At 36.0% G+C, this 17,334-nt stretch overlaps 1 protein-coding gene across 1 annotated transcript in view; it reads left to right on the top strand.

The window, feature by feature from the left end:
* Nucleotides 1-17,334, top strand: part of CACNA1D (calcium voltage-gated channel subunit alpha1 D) — a 185,011-nt gene that overhangs the window by 140,315 nt on the left and 27,362 nt on the right. Inside the window, exons 33-41 of the mRNA XM_054387621.1 lie at nt 8,098-8,136; nt 8,549-8,677; nt 9,387-9,452; nt 10,995-11,086; nt 12,020-12,179; nt 13,048-13,175; nt 13,290-13,386; nt 14,686-14,788; nt 15,836-15,937. Of these exons, the coding sequence (XP_054243596.1) occupies nt 8,098-8,136; nt 8,549-8,677; nt 9,387-9,452; nt 10,995-11,086; nt 12,020-12,179; nt 13,048-13,175; nt 13,290-13,386; nt 14,686-14,788; nt 15,836-15,937 (916 nt within the window). The remainder of the gene's footprint in view (nt 1-8,097; nt 8,137-8,548; nt 8,678-9,386; nt 9,453-10,994; nt 11,087-12,019; nt 12,180-13,047; nt 13,176-13,289; nt 13,387-14,685; nt 14,789-15,835; nt 15,938-17,334) is intronic.

Genomic DNA, 17,334 nt, shown 5'->3' with positions numbered 1-17,334 from the left:
AAATATAGAAAACATGTTGTTTTTTTTTATATATATAGATACATTTTTTTTAAGATGGCAGAATTTTTCAAGCGTACAGTTTATTAGCCTTTATTAAAGACTTCCCTTTGCAATGCTGCAGATTCTACACTGCCTTTCAAAGAGTAAACACAATAGACTAGATGATCCCCAGAGGTCCCTTCCAACCCCTACCACTTGGTGATGCTGTGAAAATAATTTTAAGGCTGATTGACCTTAAAATGCCTTCCCAATTTCATGTTAAACATTGAGACTCTCACAAATGGCTGCTTTACTGGAAGGAACGATGGATGAGTGATGTGGTAATGTGGGAGCATAAAGACCTTAGCCTGATCTATAGATTTCAGATTGATTTTGCTCAGTTATCAAGGGATGATGGCTGTTTCTATCTGTGAATTTAAGGACCCTGATCTGATGGGAGTCACTCAGTACAGAACTGCATTCTCCCATTGAGACATTTCTCAAAGTGCAATTACAGTTCATGGAACAGATTTGCCAAAACAGCCTCTAGTTTGTGTTGGGGCTTGATTTGTTGTTTTTTTTTGTGTGGTTTTTTTTTTTTTGTGTGTGTGTGTGGTGGGGTTTGTTGTTTTTTTGTTGTTTTTTTTTTTTCTGGAAAAGTTTGAATTTAGATTTTTGGGTTAAGTATTTACAATTTACCCACTATTTCCATTCACAGTAGTACTGGCCTTAGATGGTCATGACATCTGAAAAGTGCAAAAAGACCATTCATTTAGAACAGCATTCCCTCATAAACTCAAAACATATTTGATTGTGAAGAGGTTGGAAAATAGCTGAAAGGGATTTCTATGACCATAAAAGATGCCCCTTGTTTAACACTGTATGGAGAGGGTTAATTTGATAGCATTACTTGTAACTGATCACTGCAGAGCTTTCAGCTGTGAAAAACACTTTAACCTTAGTAATTCACGCAGTTGTCTTGAAAATATTCTGGAGATCGAGTAGTGATCTGCAGGAAAACTACACACCACAGTCAAGAACCAGCACAGTCATTTCTTAGTTTTTCATGCTATAATTACTAGAGAATAAAGGCTCATCTTTGATGTCTTGTAATATGGCACTGCAGATATTTGTGTACTAAGTATTGTCTGTTTCTAGTCTTTTCCACTTTTATTTGTGCTTTGTTTGTGCAAGTCATTAATGTATTACATTTTCAATATATTTCTGGGCTTGATTTCCCATTTTCAACATGAAACATCGAATAGAAATAATAAAAATCTATTGTTTTGATTCTACTGAATTATTCCTGCCTCATTAGTTTTGTGTAAATTTCTATAATAAAAATTCAGTGTTTTAAAATCTTTTTCTTAATATTTTTTTGGCATTCTGATTTGTGCCATTTGACCTGACACTGATCCTGAGAAATCTACAGCTTTGCTGAGATACTAGCAAGGTTTGGGGTTTCGGTGGGATTTCAAGCACAATTGAAAATGGCACCTTGAAAATTCCCACTATAGAAACTTTGTACAATGAGGAAGCTCAGCCTTATTTGAGGGCTGATCTGAAACAGTGTAATTTGCTCCCACTGATGTAAAATCAGATAGTGTTTCAGTTGTAATTGCACAAGTACAGGCATCCTAATTGATTCATGTAAGAGAAGACTTGAAAAAAATGTGAATACCTAAAATAATGTAGTCAAGATGAACTAAACATTCTTATTGGTTTGCTTATGTAATTGCCTCATATTATGGAAACAGCTCAGCATCATTCTGATAGTCTAGCTGTGTATAGTTAGACCAATTCCAAAGGCCAGCAAGTTCTAGTATATGACATGCTTTTGTCTTACCCTTTTCTTCCAAGAAAGTAAGTTGAGCTTTCTAGTTAGATATCACCTTGATTTCAGTGTTAAATTATGGAAATTAAATGTCATCTCTTTATTTTGTTGTCCCCTTTGTTATTTCTTTTAATGTTTTATAATAATGTATATGGTGCCCTGAGGCTGATTCTTCTGATCCAGTAACCTCTTACTGATATGCAATCCAGGAAATGACTGTGGATTTAATATTTTTGATGCCTGTGGAAATAAGTGTTTAATGTGTTCAGCAATTTAAATGATTTGTCATTCCCAAGGACTGGATCAGTAACGAGCTCCAGAAATGAACCACCTCAGAGCAACATAGATTATTACAATACAATGCCCTATTTTCTATAATTAGGTTTTTTTAATGTATTCTGTCATATACTATCCCTTCCTTCAACCAGTTCTTCTTTTATGAACCTAACTTGTTTTCATGTTCATTTTATTTTTAGAAATTTTTAGAGGCAAGTATATATAAGTAAATGCATATATATGGTATAGCAAGAATAATAAAAAAAATAAAATAAAATCACTACTAAAACCTATATAATTTTGGGGTTTGTAACCTTGTTTCCAAAAACTTTCACATGACACACATCTTGTGTGGTCATAAAAATGGTTCCTTTTCTGTTCAAAACAGCAGAGTAGTGACACAAGATGTAGTCAGTCCCTCCTGGGATACAGACTTACAGAATTTAAGACAATGAGAGATACATTGGAAAAGAATTAGTAAATTCTTAAATTGAAATAATAGACAAGTATCAATCTGGCCCGACTGTGTATTTGCCAGCTCAGAAACCATTTGGATGACCATCACTGGATGACTTAGAGGCATGTTCACAGTAGTAATTACAAAGGTTTTAATTCACATATTTTATTTAAGTTTCTTTTATCATTTGTTTGCTGCCAAAATGTTGAGAAAATAATGAACAATTCATTTTCCTCTTGTGCAGATGTTTAATACAGTCCCTATGGGGATTGATTTTATGCCTGAAGTTAAGTAAAATTTAAGTTCTTTGCTGAACTTAAAGAAACAGCTTGGATATCTCCCTCCTGAGCCCCACAGGAAAACCTCTTGGTCTTGAATCACCAATGTTTACACCTGAGGCTTATTCAATGCTTACACTACTGTAGCAACTAACAGTGGATGGTTAGCAATGTTGTACGTCAAAAAAAGCCTCTCACAAACCCAGAACTGCATATTCTGCTATTTGGTAAAAAACATTATTATCAGTATTTCAGCACTCAGCAGTGCATAATGTTGACTTGTGACCAGTGGGATGCTGCTTTCTTTTGCTGGACTGTTAGTGGAATGTGTACTGGGAGGATTAGTGCTTATTTTTACATAGCTACTGACTCACCTGGTTAACTGGTGGGACAGCTGATGTTGCTTGTGCAGAGGAGTGGATTAAAAACCTCACATCCACCTCATGTAAGTGATTCTGGATTCCAGTGTTGAACAAAAGGGCTGCAGTTCAGTTTGAATCCCACTTTATCCATCAGTATCCTATGTCAGAACTTAGATTTTCTTGCTAGTAATTGATATTTTTGAATACTCTTAATGTATTTTGTAGTCTTTTGCAAATTTATCTCTTTAGGCTTAAGGAAAGGTCAGAAAAATGCATTGTCATATGGCTTTGCTTTCATCAGTATCAAGTCATATTGCAATAGGAAACCTACACTGTGTTGCAGCATTCAATTTGGAAATAGAAGTACATCTTTGAGCTGCTTTCATGAAAGTGTTAATACTTTAGTTACTTTAGTGCACATCTGAATATTTATTAGTTAAAATAATAATATCCTATGCCACCGAGATGTTAATTACAAACTTAGTTTGAAATACATCTTTTAGAAGGAAAAAGATGATCTAAATTATATATATATTTATATATATGTATATAGGCATTTGGTTCATGTTGAACAAGGAATACTATGAAGGAAATTGTTAGCACATTTGAATTCCATTAATTGTGGAGAAATTGTGTCTGTATACACATACCTGCATACAGGCACATACACATTTCTTCAGATATTTTGGCAATCTAAATGCTTTCCTGTACATGTTACTGTCAATACCCATATTTGTCATTCAGATGTTTCCTTCTGTATTTGTAATGATGGTTATATCATCATTACGTGTTCAGTTCTTTGGACATACTCTCATACTCTTTGGCACAATCTGTAAAAAGCAGAAGCATTTGCCCAGCACTGTGTACTAATACCCTCTGGTTTTCACTGTGGTTATTTTTTCCTGAACACAGAAAGAGTTTGCTTCCAATGCATGAGGCAATCTGTTTCATGCTGTTGGCAGTTTTGACACTGATGCTGTTTTCAGTTAGGATGTTTGTTTTGAAGTTTTGTTTCAACACGAAGAGTGAAGTGTAATGAAGAGTTACTATTTAGGAAATGTGCTAATTTTTCATCAGCAGCAATAAATACTTGACTGAAGTAGGTCACAGGTTGCAAGCATTTTAATCAGTGGGTCACAAATTTTGGTTCATTATTGGTTAGTGGTTTTTTGAGGGTTGGGTTTATTTGGGGAAGAAAGATGATGAGTTGAACTCTGATTAAGAAAAAAAGAAAAATCCTATGTTCCTGCCTAGTCAATGTATTTAAGAATTGGCTTAAAAATGACATAGTGATGAAGTGCTTTGCTGTACTAGAGTCAGTGTAGCTGGCACAAAGCTGATAGAAAAGATAGAATTATTAAGCCAGTCTCTGTCCTCATTTACCTCATCGCAATGCATCTGTTGTCCAAGCAGTGAAAGCAGAAGCTGTTCATTATTCTAGCTGTGATCCCAGAAACACATCTGTTGTCTCAAGAATCCCATAGTCCCACGTGGGACAAAAAAAAATCATAATGACGAGCCAGTGCCTAAGCAGTTGGGACACAAGTAGTATTGGTGGAAGGTCAGGGGAAACAGCAGTAGATTTTAAGTAGATTTCCTGATCACAGGAATTAGTCTAATTTCATTCTTGTCAACAACCATCATCCAAAGAGACACTCTCTGCTCTACCTCCCCCAGTGTCAAGTCTATTCTAATACCTTACTTACATATACATAATGTGCCATATGTGATGTGTATGTGTCAAGTAATGAAGCTGCAAAGAAGATGGTATGTTTGGTAGCCTGTGTTGTGTTAGCTGTAGGAAGCAGACATCCTCTGTTACTGTCAGTCTGTCTGTTATTGTTGATGAAAATTGTGTTCTCTTTACCTTAGTTTCCTAGATATTAGCATTACTTCTTGCTGGAAGGACATACATAAATGATAGCTTTGTCTCTTAGATGAGCATTTATTTTGTAAAGAAGTATGGAAAATGTTATATTTGTGGTATATTGCTTTATTAGGTTCATTATGATTGGTATTAATAATATAAACCAAGCTGATGTATTATCAGAGGGAAATGCCAGAGAGGGTAAAAAAATTTAGATATACTCACTTTAAAATGTTAGTAGCCAAAACACTTGGACAGTGTTGGACAGGAGTTGAATTTTTTTAGCTTCAGAAGTTTAATTTCATTGTTCATTTCTAGCATTTATCTACATTTTGGTAATGTTGTAGAATTCACTTTTTGTGAACAGGATATTTTCCTTTTTCATTCATGGCCTACTCTTTCCAGTTTTCATAATTTATAATCTCTTGCATATGATATCCTAACACTTCCCAGCAGCAGCAGGTCAGCCATCAGAAACAGGCAGTTTAGAACTCCATTGTCCAAAGAAGCTGAGGAGCGATTGGTGAGCTCTTACACAGTGCAGGGCAAACACAAACACGTTCAGTGCACTTCAGACATATAAAAAAGTTGAAGGATTTTGCACTCATTGTTTGAAAGCTGATTTGGTGGTCTGATCTCTGGCTGCCTTTTCAAAAGTGAGAATTAAGTAATTATTAAGATAATTTTATGTAGAAAAAGGTTTGCTTACTGATTTTTCGTTTTGTGAGGGTTTTTTCATAACCAAATCATAATGCATACTCCTCATTATTCTTCCTTTTGGAAAGCAATTAAATAAAGATCTGTAGGACTAAAGTATCCTTTTTCTGTTCTTCTCTATCCTATTAGATACGACAGTCTTTTTTATATTCCTAGCTTGTTTGGGCTCCAATCCTTTTCCTCTGAAAGTTAGCAGGGGGAAAAACTCTCCAATGCAAACACCAGTATTTTACTACTTTTTTTTTTCTGCATTAACTTGTGATAACCCTGCAGTTTAATCTGTTCTGTATCTGTCAAATACTTCATTTAAATTTTTGATGATATAAAATACTGAATGCTAGTTGAGTAATTTGCTCACTGATTAAGACAATATTAAGCTCAGCGTGAGTCAGTCACCAGAGTTTAATATGAAATTTGAGGCTTCGCCTGCAGAAGGTAGCATGAAACTCTTTAGAAGTTTCTGATAAAAAAAAACTTCCTTCTGTACCAAAAAGTTAATACCAATGTTGGTCTGTGTGCAGTAGTATAGCTTTGTGGTTGATATAGGTAGACATCTCTGCAAGATTGTTTCCATGGTTTGTGTTACTTTTCATTTATTATGCTTGTGATTATAAATCTTTTCCTTACTCTGTATTTTGATGGATTTATTTCAAATTGTTAAAATATGTAGAGAATTTCTAATGCAGCAACTGTCTTTCATTGGCAGCATATTTTCTGTGCGTTTTATTATATAATGTAACCTTACTAAGCTTAGATGTTACAGCTGATTTTACAAATACTCTGCTTACTGAGGTCTAATGAGGAGATCTGGGTTCTGGTTAACAGTGATGCATCAGTTTAGTAATAATTCCTCAAACAGTTGTAAAACTCTTTGGTTTTCAGAAAATGCTGATATCCTGTCAGGGCAGTAGTGTACACATATATAGATTGCACACAGTTGAACAGTTATTTTTACCTCATTTTCCCCTTGTGGTACGTTTATATATTTTGCATAAAAGTGATAGACACGGCAATGAATATTTTAATAAGTATATCTAATAATCTGACTTTAATAAAACACTACCTATTCTTGGGGGTTTGCCATAGTGTTTATATAATACACTGCCAGTATCCTCAGCAGAATCAGCTCCTCTCTTTTCCTTTCCTTTTTCCTAAATTTTATCTTATGTAACAGCAATACTGAGATTTTACTCAGTGAACCATGGCATTGAGAGGGGATCTGATGCATCCACAATGTATTGCAAGCAGCACTGAGGAGGGAGGCATCATGGTTATTGCTTCTGTATGTGACAATGATTGTTGAAAGGTGCCCCGTTAAATGGAGGATAATTTTAGGCAAGAGAGTAAAACCCATCACTTGGATCTGACATCCATAATCCAATTTGTTCTCATCTTATTAATGTTTTTAAAGATGCTTCCATTCAATTTTGGAAGAAGCTGCTGTCAATCTGTCAGTGTACAAGCTGGTCCTGTAAGCTTTACTAGCTGGTTTGCTAAGTGTCTGATCATTTAGGATTCTTCAAGGACAGACAGACAAAAACATCATAAAAAGAGAAGTTTCTTCTTCACAGGACACAGGGTTTGGTTCTGTGAACAAGAAGCTGGAATGTGCCTCTCCTCCATGTAGCTCCCAAGAGTTGTACAGATATGTTCCAAAGGATCAATCAGATCCTGAAGCCCTTTCTTCATACCTGATCTTGTTACATCAGCTCAGGTATATGAGTACTTTGTAGGCAGTCAGAGCGTACAAGTATTGCCTTCTCATTTGCACCTTTATCGAGTGTTAGCCTTTGTGTTACTCTCCCCAGAACATTTGTCTGTCACTTTGGCAGAGTGGAAAATCTGTTCATGTTCAGCACTGCAAAATCCAGTGTTCACCACTGAATTAACTCAAGTGAATTACTTTAAAGGAGCTCAGGATGTGATCTAAAACACAGTCATTTGAATATGGTTAGATTCTGGTGACCCCAAAGCTTATTCTTGAGTTTTACTTAGACTTACTGCTACAATTTCATACAAGCTGTGGTAGTCAATGGCTAATTTTGTTTGGTTTACAGGAGCATTTTCTTTGACTCAAAAACCACATTTTACACTAGCAGACTTCAGTATGAGTTAGCCAACAATGTTTTCAGTCAGCCAACATGAAAAGCTAAAGGGAGGGTTTTAATAAAGATATTAATGTTTTGTTCAGAAAGTATATTCAGTTGAAAGATGTTTCTTTACATGTAGAAATGAAAAATGTCCTTCTTTCTGTTTATGGTTAAGCTGATTTTTTTTTTTAATCAACTTACTTGATTTTAATATTTAATGTTCTTAATTTTTTAAAGCCAAAGCCAACTGAAACAGTCACAACTGATGAGTCTGGGGTAAGACTAGTAAACTGGCCCCAATGGTTTTACCTCTGAGTTTCTTTTTACCATGTCTATTCTCCACCGATTTTTTTCTGTATTTTTCATAACTGTCTTACTACAAAGGTGTTACGCAGTGGTTTGCATTCATTGTCAGTGTCCTATTGAAGTCTACTACAAACAAACCCAATATGATCCTTGTTAACAAACCAGAAAACTTGGAAATGCATGTGATGTGTGACGCATTTCTACAGGTCCTGTGTTTTTAGCATGTAATTTTTCCTTTCATATCATGCTTATCAAGGTGAGAAGGCTCTCAAGATACATTTTCAAATCTTACCTCTTCCACCTTTGCATTTGGTGTTGTTTTTCTGGAAGTGTTGCATGTTTGAGTTTGTATTTGGTTTGACTTCTTCATGATGCTCTTCAGAACTCTGAAGACAGCGCTAGAATCTCCATCACTTTTTTCCGTCTGTTCCGGGTGATGAGGTTGGTGAAGCTGCTTAGCAGAGGAGAAGGAATCAGGACCTTACTGTGGACGTTCATTAAGTCATTTCAGGTTAGCAAACTTTATTTAAATTTGCTTTGTAATTACAACCACTTACACACCAAATTTCATGGAGCAATACCTTGTAGTACACAAAACCTGTTTATTTTGAAATTCTCTTTATCAATAATGACATACTTAAATATATTAGCATATCAATGATAAAATAAATGTCACCAGTTACTTCAGTGAGTCCAAAGGTCATTCTTTGTCATTTATTATTAGCTTTTAACATGAGATTTTACAGTACTTAATTAAAAAATATCTGTTATATTTAAACTGGCTAGGTTTGACACACACATTTTATTAGATGAATATAAAACAGGAATTTAATTTTGTTTTAAATAAAACTGATTTTATAAGTGTAACACAGAAATTTGCATGCTTGCTGCTGAAGAGGGATGAATGTGACATTAATGGAACTCTATAGCTGTATAGAAGGTAGTATTTTTGTGTTGTCAGAATCTGTAATGAAAATAAAATTATAGTCTGCTAAAGGTGATTCTTCTCCCTGGGTTACCAGAAATAATTTAAAATATAATGAAGTTTGTGTTCATTGTATGAGGCAGAATATTAGAAGTGACAGGTAATAACATTTTAAGTACATGCATAGGAAGAAAAATCTCAGAAAAGCCTTTGTTGTACAGATAAAGTATTTTTGGGACTAGAAATTGAAATGATGTGAAATCATTAAAGGACAATGCACCTGTCTCATTTCTAGGCTCTGCCTTATGTCGCCCTTCTGATAGCCATGCTGTTCTTCATCTATGCTGTCATTGGAATGCAGGTAATTATAGAATTCATTTATCATTATACAGAACTACAGTGTTTGCTACTCTGAGACTTGCTTGCTAAGGTGCTTATTGAAACATTCCTTTGATAGTGGTGCTATATATAAAGCATAGCTTTCAGAGTAATGTGGAAACCCTTTTTTCAGATATAATTTTGACAGTCAGGAAATCCAAAATGATGTAGTAGAAGATCTTGGTGTAAGTTTGTAGTATCTTTCTTTGGTGAAAAGGAGCTACTCCTCTTCCATGTACCGTGAAGTTTGTTTGTATGCATGAATGTTTGAAAGCAAGCATGGCTTTTTGTTACTTTGGACTGGGTTTGGGAATTGGACATGAAAACTCCAGCTTATTGATTTAAAATTTTTGTCATATGAATAAAACTAAGAAAAGAAGCTGACCAAAGATTTAGGCACAGCTGAACCTGAAGTGAATCAAGAGTAAGTTATGTGTACAAGACATGGAAGCACGAAAGAGATTTTGGTAAATTAAAAAGTAAATGTGCCGATGGCATGCAGGCACCACTTCATTCCACCTGCAGAACTGGTTCTACAGTCTTAATAACTGAAGGTAGGTAGGAGAAACCTGTCAGGAAACTGTTCCTAAAATCCATACTACTGGGCCACTTCCTGTGAGAGGATGGGATAGTTGTTTGAGAGGGGGCTTCGCAGGCTGCAGGAAACGGCACTGCGCCTGGAGCTGGGATTGGGAGTGTGGTTTGTGTTGCACGGTAGTCTCTGTGCCACACATGAGATCTAGTACCTGGGGAGTGGCGTGGGACTGGATGACCATCAGCATTTTTAGAAATCCAGAATTTGGGCTGCTAACATAAAACTTCTTCAAAAGTTGTAATGTTCTTTGAATCGAGACTAAGGGAGTGAGAAGAAATACGCTGTGGAGACTGGTTTGGTTTCCTTATTCTTTCTCTTCATTGTTTATCCAAAAGCAACCTAATGTTCTTACAGTCCAGCAGCATGTATACAGATCACAGTGCTGTTAATCTCTCTAAATGAAGTAACAGCTTCATGTAAAAATGTACAATTGTATCGTACTGGGGACAAAGAATGGTCTTGTGGCCAAAGCATTGCAATTTAATTTTGAAGAAGTGACCTCATTCTATCTCTGGCTGAGATGCTGTGCTTTGGCTTCCATTTTTCATCTATTTTTCTCTATTTAGATTTGAGGTTTTCAGGAAGCAATTATTTCTTAGTATGTGCAGTGTTTAGTACAGTAAGACCTTTAATATCAGTAAAGGATTCTCTGTGCTAGTTAAAACCAAGTATTTTCTCACCTGAAATCATAAATACCTATTAGTACTAATATGGTTTATTAATGCCAAAATGAATGATTAAGGATTATCATTTACATGTGATAAATTAACTTAATTTACATAATTATAAATAAAGATCTAAAGAGTGCAAAGAAAGTGTATTTGTGAAAACGTTTCTCATACATGCAGAGGCAAATTTCAGTTGCCAGGCCTTACAGCTTCTGACAGTAGAGGTCACTAGGATTAAACTCAAAGCCCTGTTTTATTGTAGGTGTTTGGAAAAGTGGCCATGAGGGACAACAATCAAATAAACAGAAACAACAATTTTCAGACTTTCCCCCAAGCTGTGCTTCTTCTGTTCAGGTGAGTTAAACTTGACTCTTCCCTAATGCACCCCATTTCATTGATCTGTTAGAAATGTCTGTAGCTTTTGTTCCATGGATTTATTCAAAATGTGTTTGCAAGTGAGAAGCAGTTTAGCATAACAAGAACATGCTCTCTGTGGCTGTATGCAGACTGTCTGTTTGCCAGCAGGGCTCTAATCAGGTGATACAGACCTGAACTCATTATGGTCCCTGTAAAACACCTCATTTGTGGAGTAATTGTCTTCAGGTAGAGCCCAAAGATACCCCTGATATCACTGTGTAGGTGTTGGGAAAGCTGAAAAAGACTGTGCCCTCACTGTAACCTTTAGAAGCAAACCTTAGCATGGTAGTTTGGAAAACCATAAATGGTTGTGGCAAAGATAAAGAAATAAATCCTTCTTTACATTTGCTGAAGAGATGACAAAAAGTAGAGGGTATAACTTGCTGAAGGGAAATACTGGAGAAGAAGTAGGCAAAACTTTCTGATGGCAAAGGTAGCTGAGTCTTGATGTAGGGGGATTATGGAATCTCCATCACTAGGCAGCTTAAGAAGAGGGTAAACCTTTGTGAGGAGAGGGAAGGACATGGAACAAGGATGGCTCTGAAGACGACAACCTCTATTGCCTGTGATTCTGTAACTCTGCTTGGCTCCTGCCCATTGTTATTAACCTACTGGCAAAACTGGCAGGCCATTCCTTATCTGAGTCTAAGGGGGTCACCCAATGAGACCACATCAAATTATGCTTGCTAAGGCTTTTCTGAAACATATTCTGTATTTTTTTCAATTTGTTCCTGCTCTGAAAGGTTCACAATCTGTCTTCACATTTGTACTTGTACAGCTCCAACCATTTTGTCAGACCTTAATAAAGTAATACATTTCCAACCCATTTTGATCAAATAATGTCTAATTTATCTTTGTGACCATACAAAGGTGCGCAACTGGAGAAGCCTGGCAGGAAATCATGCTGGCATGTTTGCCTGGAAAACGCTGTGATCCAGAATCTGATTATAATCCAGGGGAAGAGTACACGTGTGGAAGCAATTTTGCCATCATTTATTTTATCAGTTTTTACATGCTTTGTGCATTTTTGGTGAGTCTAGATTGTGCTTGTTAACAAAAACGTCTTTGGCATTATGACTTTCTTCTGAACTAAAAGAGTAATGGTTTCAGGGAGAGCTTGAAAATCCCACATCAAAATATTTTTGCAAGGTTGTATTTTTCTACACACAATCCTAAATATTGTATCTTCCACTGATTTTTAAAATAAGGGTGATGAAACACTGTCACAGGGATGGTAGAAGCTCCATCCCTGAAAATATTCAAGGTCAGGTTGAACACTAATCTGATCTAGTTGAAGATACCTTGTCCCATTGCAGGGGGTTAGACTGGATGACCTTGAAAGGTCCCATCCAAACCATCCTATGATTTTAGATTGTCTTGTGCAAGATACTCCTCTGACTACATGTATACAGGAATGATTGGTTGCACCTTTGAGAGCTAAGTTAACAGCCTTTTTATCAGTTATTTCTTGTATTTCCTTTGATTTGCTAGTAATGATATTTGTGTTATTTAAATTTAGGAGAATTTGGATTTGTGTCTTTACAAGTGTGCTCAAAGTGTAGCTCAAGAGATGTGAACAATAATCTCATTTCCTAATCCATGGCATAATGGATTATTAACTCAGAAATAATCTGTGAAAGAAGTTTTTTCCTTATTGCAGGTGCCTGGTCTAAGGTGGTTAATTTATTCTACTCACAGTACTGTTCCCCTTGCAAGGGAGAGCAGTTGAACAGAATTCTGTGAACTAATGTAAACACACGTTTGGCTGTTCTGAACATGCAGAAGTCTTACTGTTATGACATTGAATCTTATTAGTAGCTTATAAATGTTTTCTGTTTGTTTAATATGTTAAAAAAATCTAATTAAAGAACATTTTTTTTCTTAATTACTTTTTTTAGATTATAAACTTGTTTGTGGCTGTCATTATGGATAACTTTGATTATTTGACACGTGACTGGTCTATTCTGGGTCCCCATCATTTGGATGAGTTCAAAAGGATATGGTCCGAATATGACCCTGAAGCAAAGTAAGTTAGGTCATTTCTATGGTAAGATTAATGTGGCAAAAAGAATAAAAGCAGAGCAAAGTGTCTTCTCTGGGAGTGGATGTTTGTTTGGTAACTGAAGTGTGTTTGTTCTAGGGGAAGGATAAAGCATCTTGATGTGGTTACGTTACTGAGACGCATTCAGCCACCACTTGGTTTTGGCAAATTATGCCCTCACCGAGTGGCCTGCAAGGTAGGTTTTACCTTGTTTTCTTTCTAGGTTTTTCTTACAATTAATTTGTTCAATTCTGCTCCATATGTGGCATGCATGCACAATACTTCCGTCTGTTCTCAAGGTCTCCTTCACTCTTAAAGTTTTCCTGGTTTTTTTTCCAGACTTAAACCGGCAAAATTAGTGTAATTTCTGAGTGTAGTCATTTGAGTAATTACCACTAAGGTAACATTCTTCACAAAGTATGAAAATTAAAGTGGACAGTCTGTAAATCCATTACTGGTCTGTTATCATCATGTGTATGACCTCATCCCAGCATTTTTGGTCACCCAGTGCCACGCATAAGACAGTTTCAATCCAGTGACATTATTTATTTCTCTTTAGTCTTGGGCAGAAGAGGGTGGCAGCTTACTTGAATTGACAAGTTTTGATACAGTACTTTTGCAGTTGCATTTACAAGAAGTTTGCTGCATGTAAAACTGAAATTAAGTTGAAGGGTGGGGACTGAAAGATGAATACCAAGCTCAAGTGAATATGAGTGTGCAATGTGATATGTAGCAGTGAGTGAGAAGACTTAAAATTAGAGAATGTGAAGTGATGTATAATTTATCAGGCATGATGTGTAATTTGGATGAAGATTAATTGCAGTTAGTATAAAAGTTGAAAAGCAACACAAAGGAGCTGAATAATTATTACACTTTTTGAGGACTTCAGAACTATGGATATTATGGGTTTAGCAATTTCACTAGGAATAAGGTCAAGTCTTTTAATTAAAGGATTGTTATAGCAGCACCGTCATTTGGATTTCTTTTATATCTGTAAGTGGATGTATAAAACACTGGCTTCAAATGGAGTGCCACAAGGCATACTTAAAGCAAACCTGTGTCTATACATTAAGATAAATTATCCCATGCTTTTCAACTAGAACAGAAGAAAATCTAAGTCAGACATTAGGAAAATATTTTGACAGATTAAATAGTGTCCTTCTGACAGACAGGGTCAGTGATACTGCTCTGAAAGATGAACACTCTAATGCAGAGATGGAGTAACCCAAAGAGGAAAGCCCATTTCACACTGCTGGACAGTTCCAACTTTTGTGTAAGCATGCATGTGATTAATATCAGAGAGAAGTGATATTAGGTGGTTGTTACATGCAGCTGGGATGGAAGAATCAACCTTTTTTTGAAGACTTACGTAATTTTTATGCCTCTCATTGAATATTATTTTTTTAATACATTAGCTTTACAGAAATAAACATTAAAGAAGTTTTTTTTCGCAAACACAGCCACATCAAAATTTGTTTTCCTTTCTCATTTACAGAGGTTGGTAGCCATGAATATGCCATTAAACAGTGATGGAACTGTCATGTTCAATGCTACTTTGTTTGCTTTGGTTAGGACTGCTCTAAAGATAAAAACAGAAGGTAAGTTTCTTAATTGTTAAGCCTTTACTGCACTTGTCAAGAAGCTACCATCAGGAAATTACAGTTTATTCATTTTGTTGGGCCTGAGTAAGGCTGCTTTAGTCTCACTGGTTTCATTTTGGTGTTGGTTCATGTGTTATATTCACAGTTGCCAGGAATGATTTGCTAGAAAAGGAAGGGGATAGTGAGGCCAGAACCAAAGAAATCTCAGGAATTATTATATGCTTTTGTCTGGTCAGATAAAACCGTGCACTGGTGACATAACAGGAGTGAATGAGTTCCCCTCTCCTCCTTCACTTTATGTGGTGGCTTGAATCCCACACTGGTATTATTACAACCTTTATATGCTTGAAAGCCTCGAGGCCAGTTCTGACTGGGTTGAATGGATTTCTGCAATTTACATCAGAAAGGGAAAGGGGTTTCAAAATAGTAGTATGATTCAAAGAATTTTGCTTTCTACTTTAATATTTTTAATTTTTTTTATCATCTTTTCGCTTTCTGTTCCATGTCTTCTGCCATTCTCAGCAGAATTTGAGTTCCACTGCCAGTAACAGACTTATTAGAGTAAGCCCCCTCAGGCACTGCTGTATCTTAGGTGAGTGCTGCAAGAGATGACAAATTGCCCAGAAGTCAGCTGCCTGAACTTTCAAGCCTGTACAACTGACTAATTACTATGATTAAACAAATGAAGGCACAGCTTTGGATCAAGAAAGAAGTGGCTTGTAAAGAGCAAGTCATCACTTTCTGCGCAATTTAGGTGGAAGTTACTAAGCAGTGACAGAGAAGAGCCAAGATTTATAAATTAATGTTAACCTCTGCTGTACTCCAGAGACTGATTTGAAAGCCCCAGGAGTTCACTGGCTTATGCCCTTTCTTCTCTTCAAGTTATTGTAGTAGTATTATCTCCTACTTGTAGCTTAGGGTTGCTGCAAATCACCTGTATTGCTGTCTTTATTTGTATACAGCTAATTAATATGCAAAGCATCATTCTTTGCAGCTGGTTGGAGTGTAATTGCCATGTTCTGTTTTTCTATTTCATTGCCCTAGGTAATCTAGAACAAGCAAATGAAGAACTTAGAGCAGTTATAAAGAAAATATGGAAGAAAACGAGCATGAAATTACTTGACCAAGTTGTTCCTCCAGCTGGCGGTCAGTCAGATAAGTTTTGCAATATGCTGTTCTCTGTGCATTTTGGTCTATCTAGATTGTTAGGAGCCAAAGAAGTAAAATTGTTAACTTTTGCAATTATGATGTCATTGAAGGACCACAAACAATAATAACAAAATAAATACAGAGATAATTATATCCTGTAACAGTACATAACACATATAAGGCTGATAAGTAAAACTTCCTTGGATCAATGATAGAGGAAAATGCTATGCTTGTTTTATCACTTGAAAAAAATATTTTACTATACCTAAATTTAGGCTTGATTTAAAGTCATTCAGCAAAATAAACTGAACTTAGTTTGATTTCAAGGCATTGAACAAAACACCACGTTTCATACTAATTGAGGTGGACAACATACACTACATTATAGCTTATATCCTTGTATATGTTGGATACTTTTGGGAGAATATGAAAAAAACAAATGACCAATTTAAAATATTTATTTATTGCTAAATTAATAAAATAAGAGACCGAATTGCCTTAGTTACACTAGTTTAAATCAGAGCAGTTCCATAGATAATGGAAATGGTTCAGATTTATGCTAGTATGACTGAGGTATGAATATGGACCATATAAAGAATCTAAATTTGAATGGCACCATTATGTTTGCAAGAACTACAAGGCACGTATAGTAGTTGTTCCTACGTGCTGTAAAATGTCATGTCAGATATTTCTTACCTCTTTCTTTTTAAATATATATATTCAAATATATATATTTATCCTTTTTCAATATATACATTCTTATTAATATGCTGTAGTGTAGGTTTAGGTGACTGGATTATATGTGCTTTTTCAAGTTTTAAAGGTGCAGGATCTGTTGTACTGTTGCCCACACCCAGGATATGTATCTAGACATCTAGTCCCTAGCTGATTGTACTTCTGTAGTGTTATAGCAGCTTTCAAGACTGCTCAGACTCGGGTTTGGAAGCAGACTCAAGATCCCAGGCCCAGTGCTGGTGGAGTCTGATGCCTTTTTGAAGGTGACACTCTTAGTCCCTGGGGGAGGAGGAGCATGCTGGCTGCACTGCTGTTCAGCATGACCCAGGAAGCAGTGGTAGTTTTGTCGCTGGTGGGAGCCACTTGCTGTCAGTGTGGTGACTGCCAAATAATAGTGAGGAGGAAGGCAAAAATCCAGCAAACTTGACTATCCAAAGGGGAACTGATACTGCACATTTAAAACAACTTTTTGTGCTCTACTCTGTTGTTTTTAGCCTTACACCTAAGTGCTTGCATGGCATAGATGAACTGCTTTGTTATTGTTGTAACTATGTGCTTGAGCTTTTTCTGCAGCCTCTGTTCCTTTCAACTATGAGTCTTTCCGAATATTCTGAAGCAATTCTGTTTTAGGGTGGTGGCATGGAATTAGTGTTGCCTCT

Source organism: Indicator indicator, chromosome 15 (assembly GCF_027791375.1).
Source record: "Indicator indicator isolate 239-I01 chromosome 15, UM_Iind_1.1, whole genome shotgun sequence".
Taxonomy (NCBI): Eukaryota; Metazoa; Chordata; class Aves; order Piciformes; family Indicatoridae; genus Indicator; species Indicator indicator.
The sequence above is the reverse complement of the archived record's forward strand: the minus strand, read 5'-3'. Positions and strand labels throughout refer to the sequence as shown.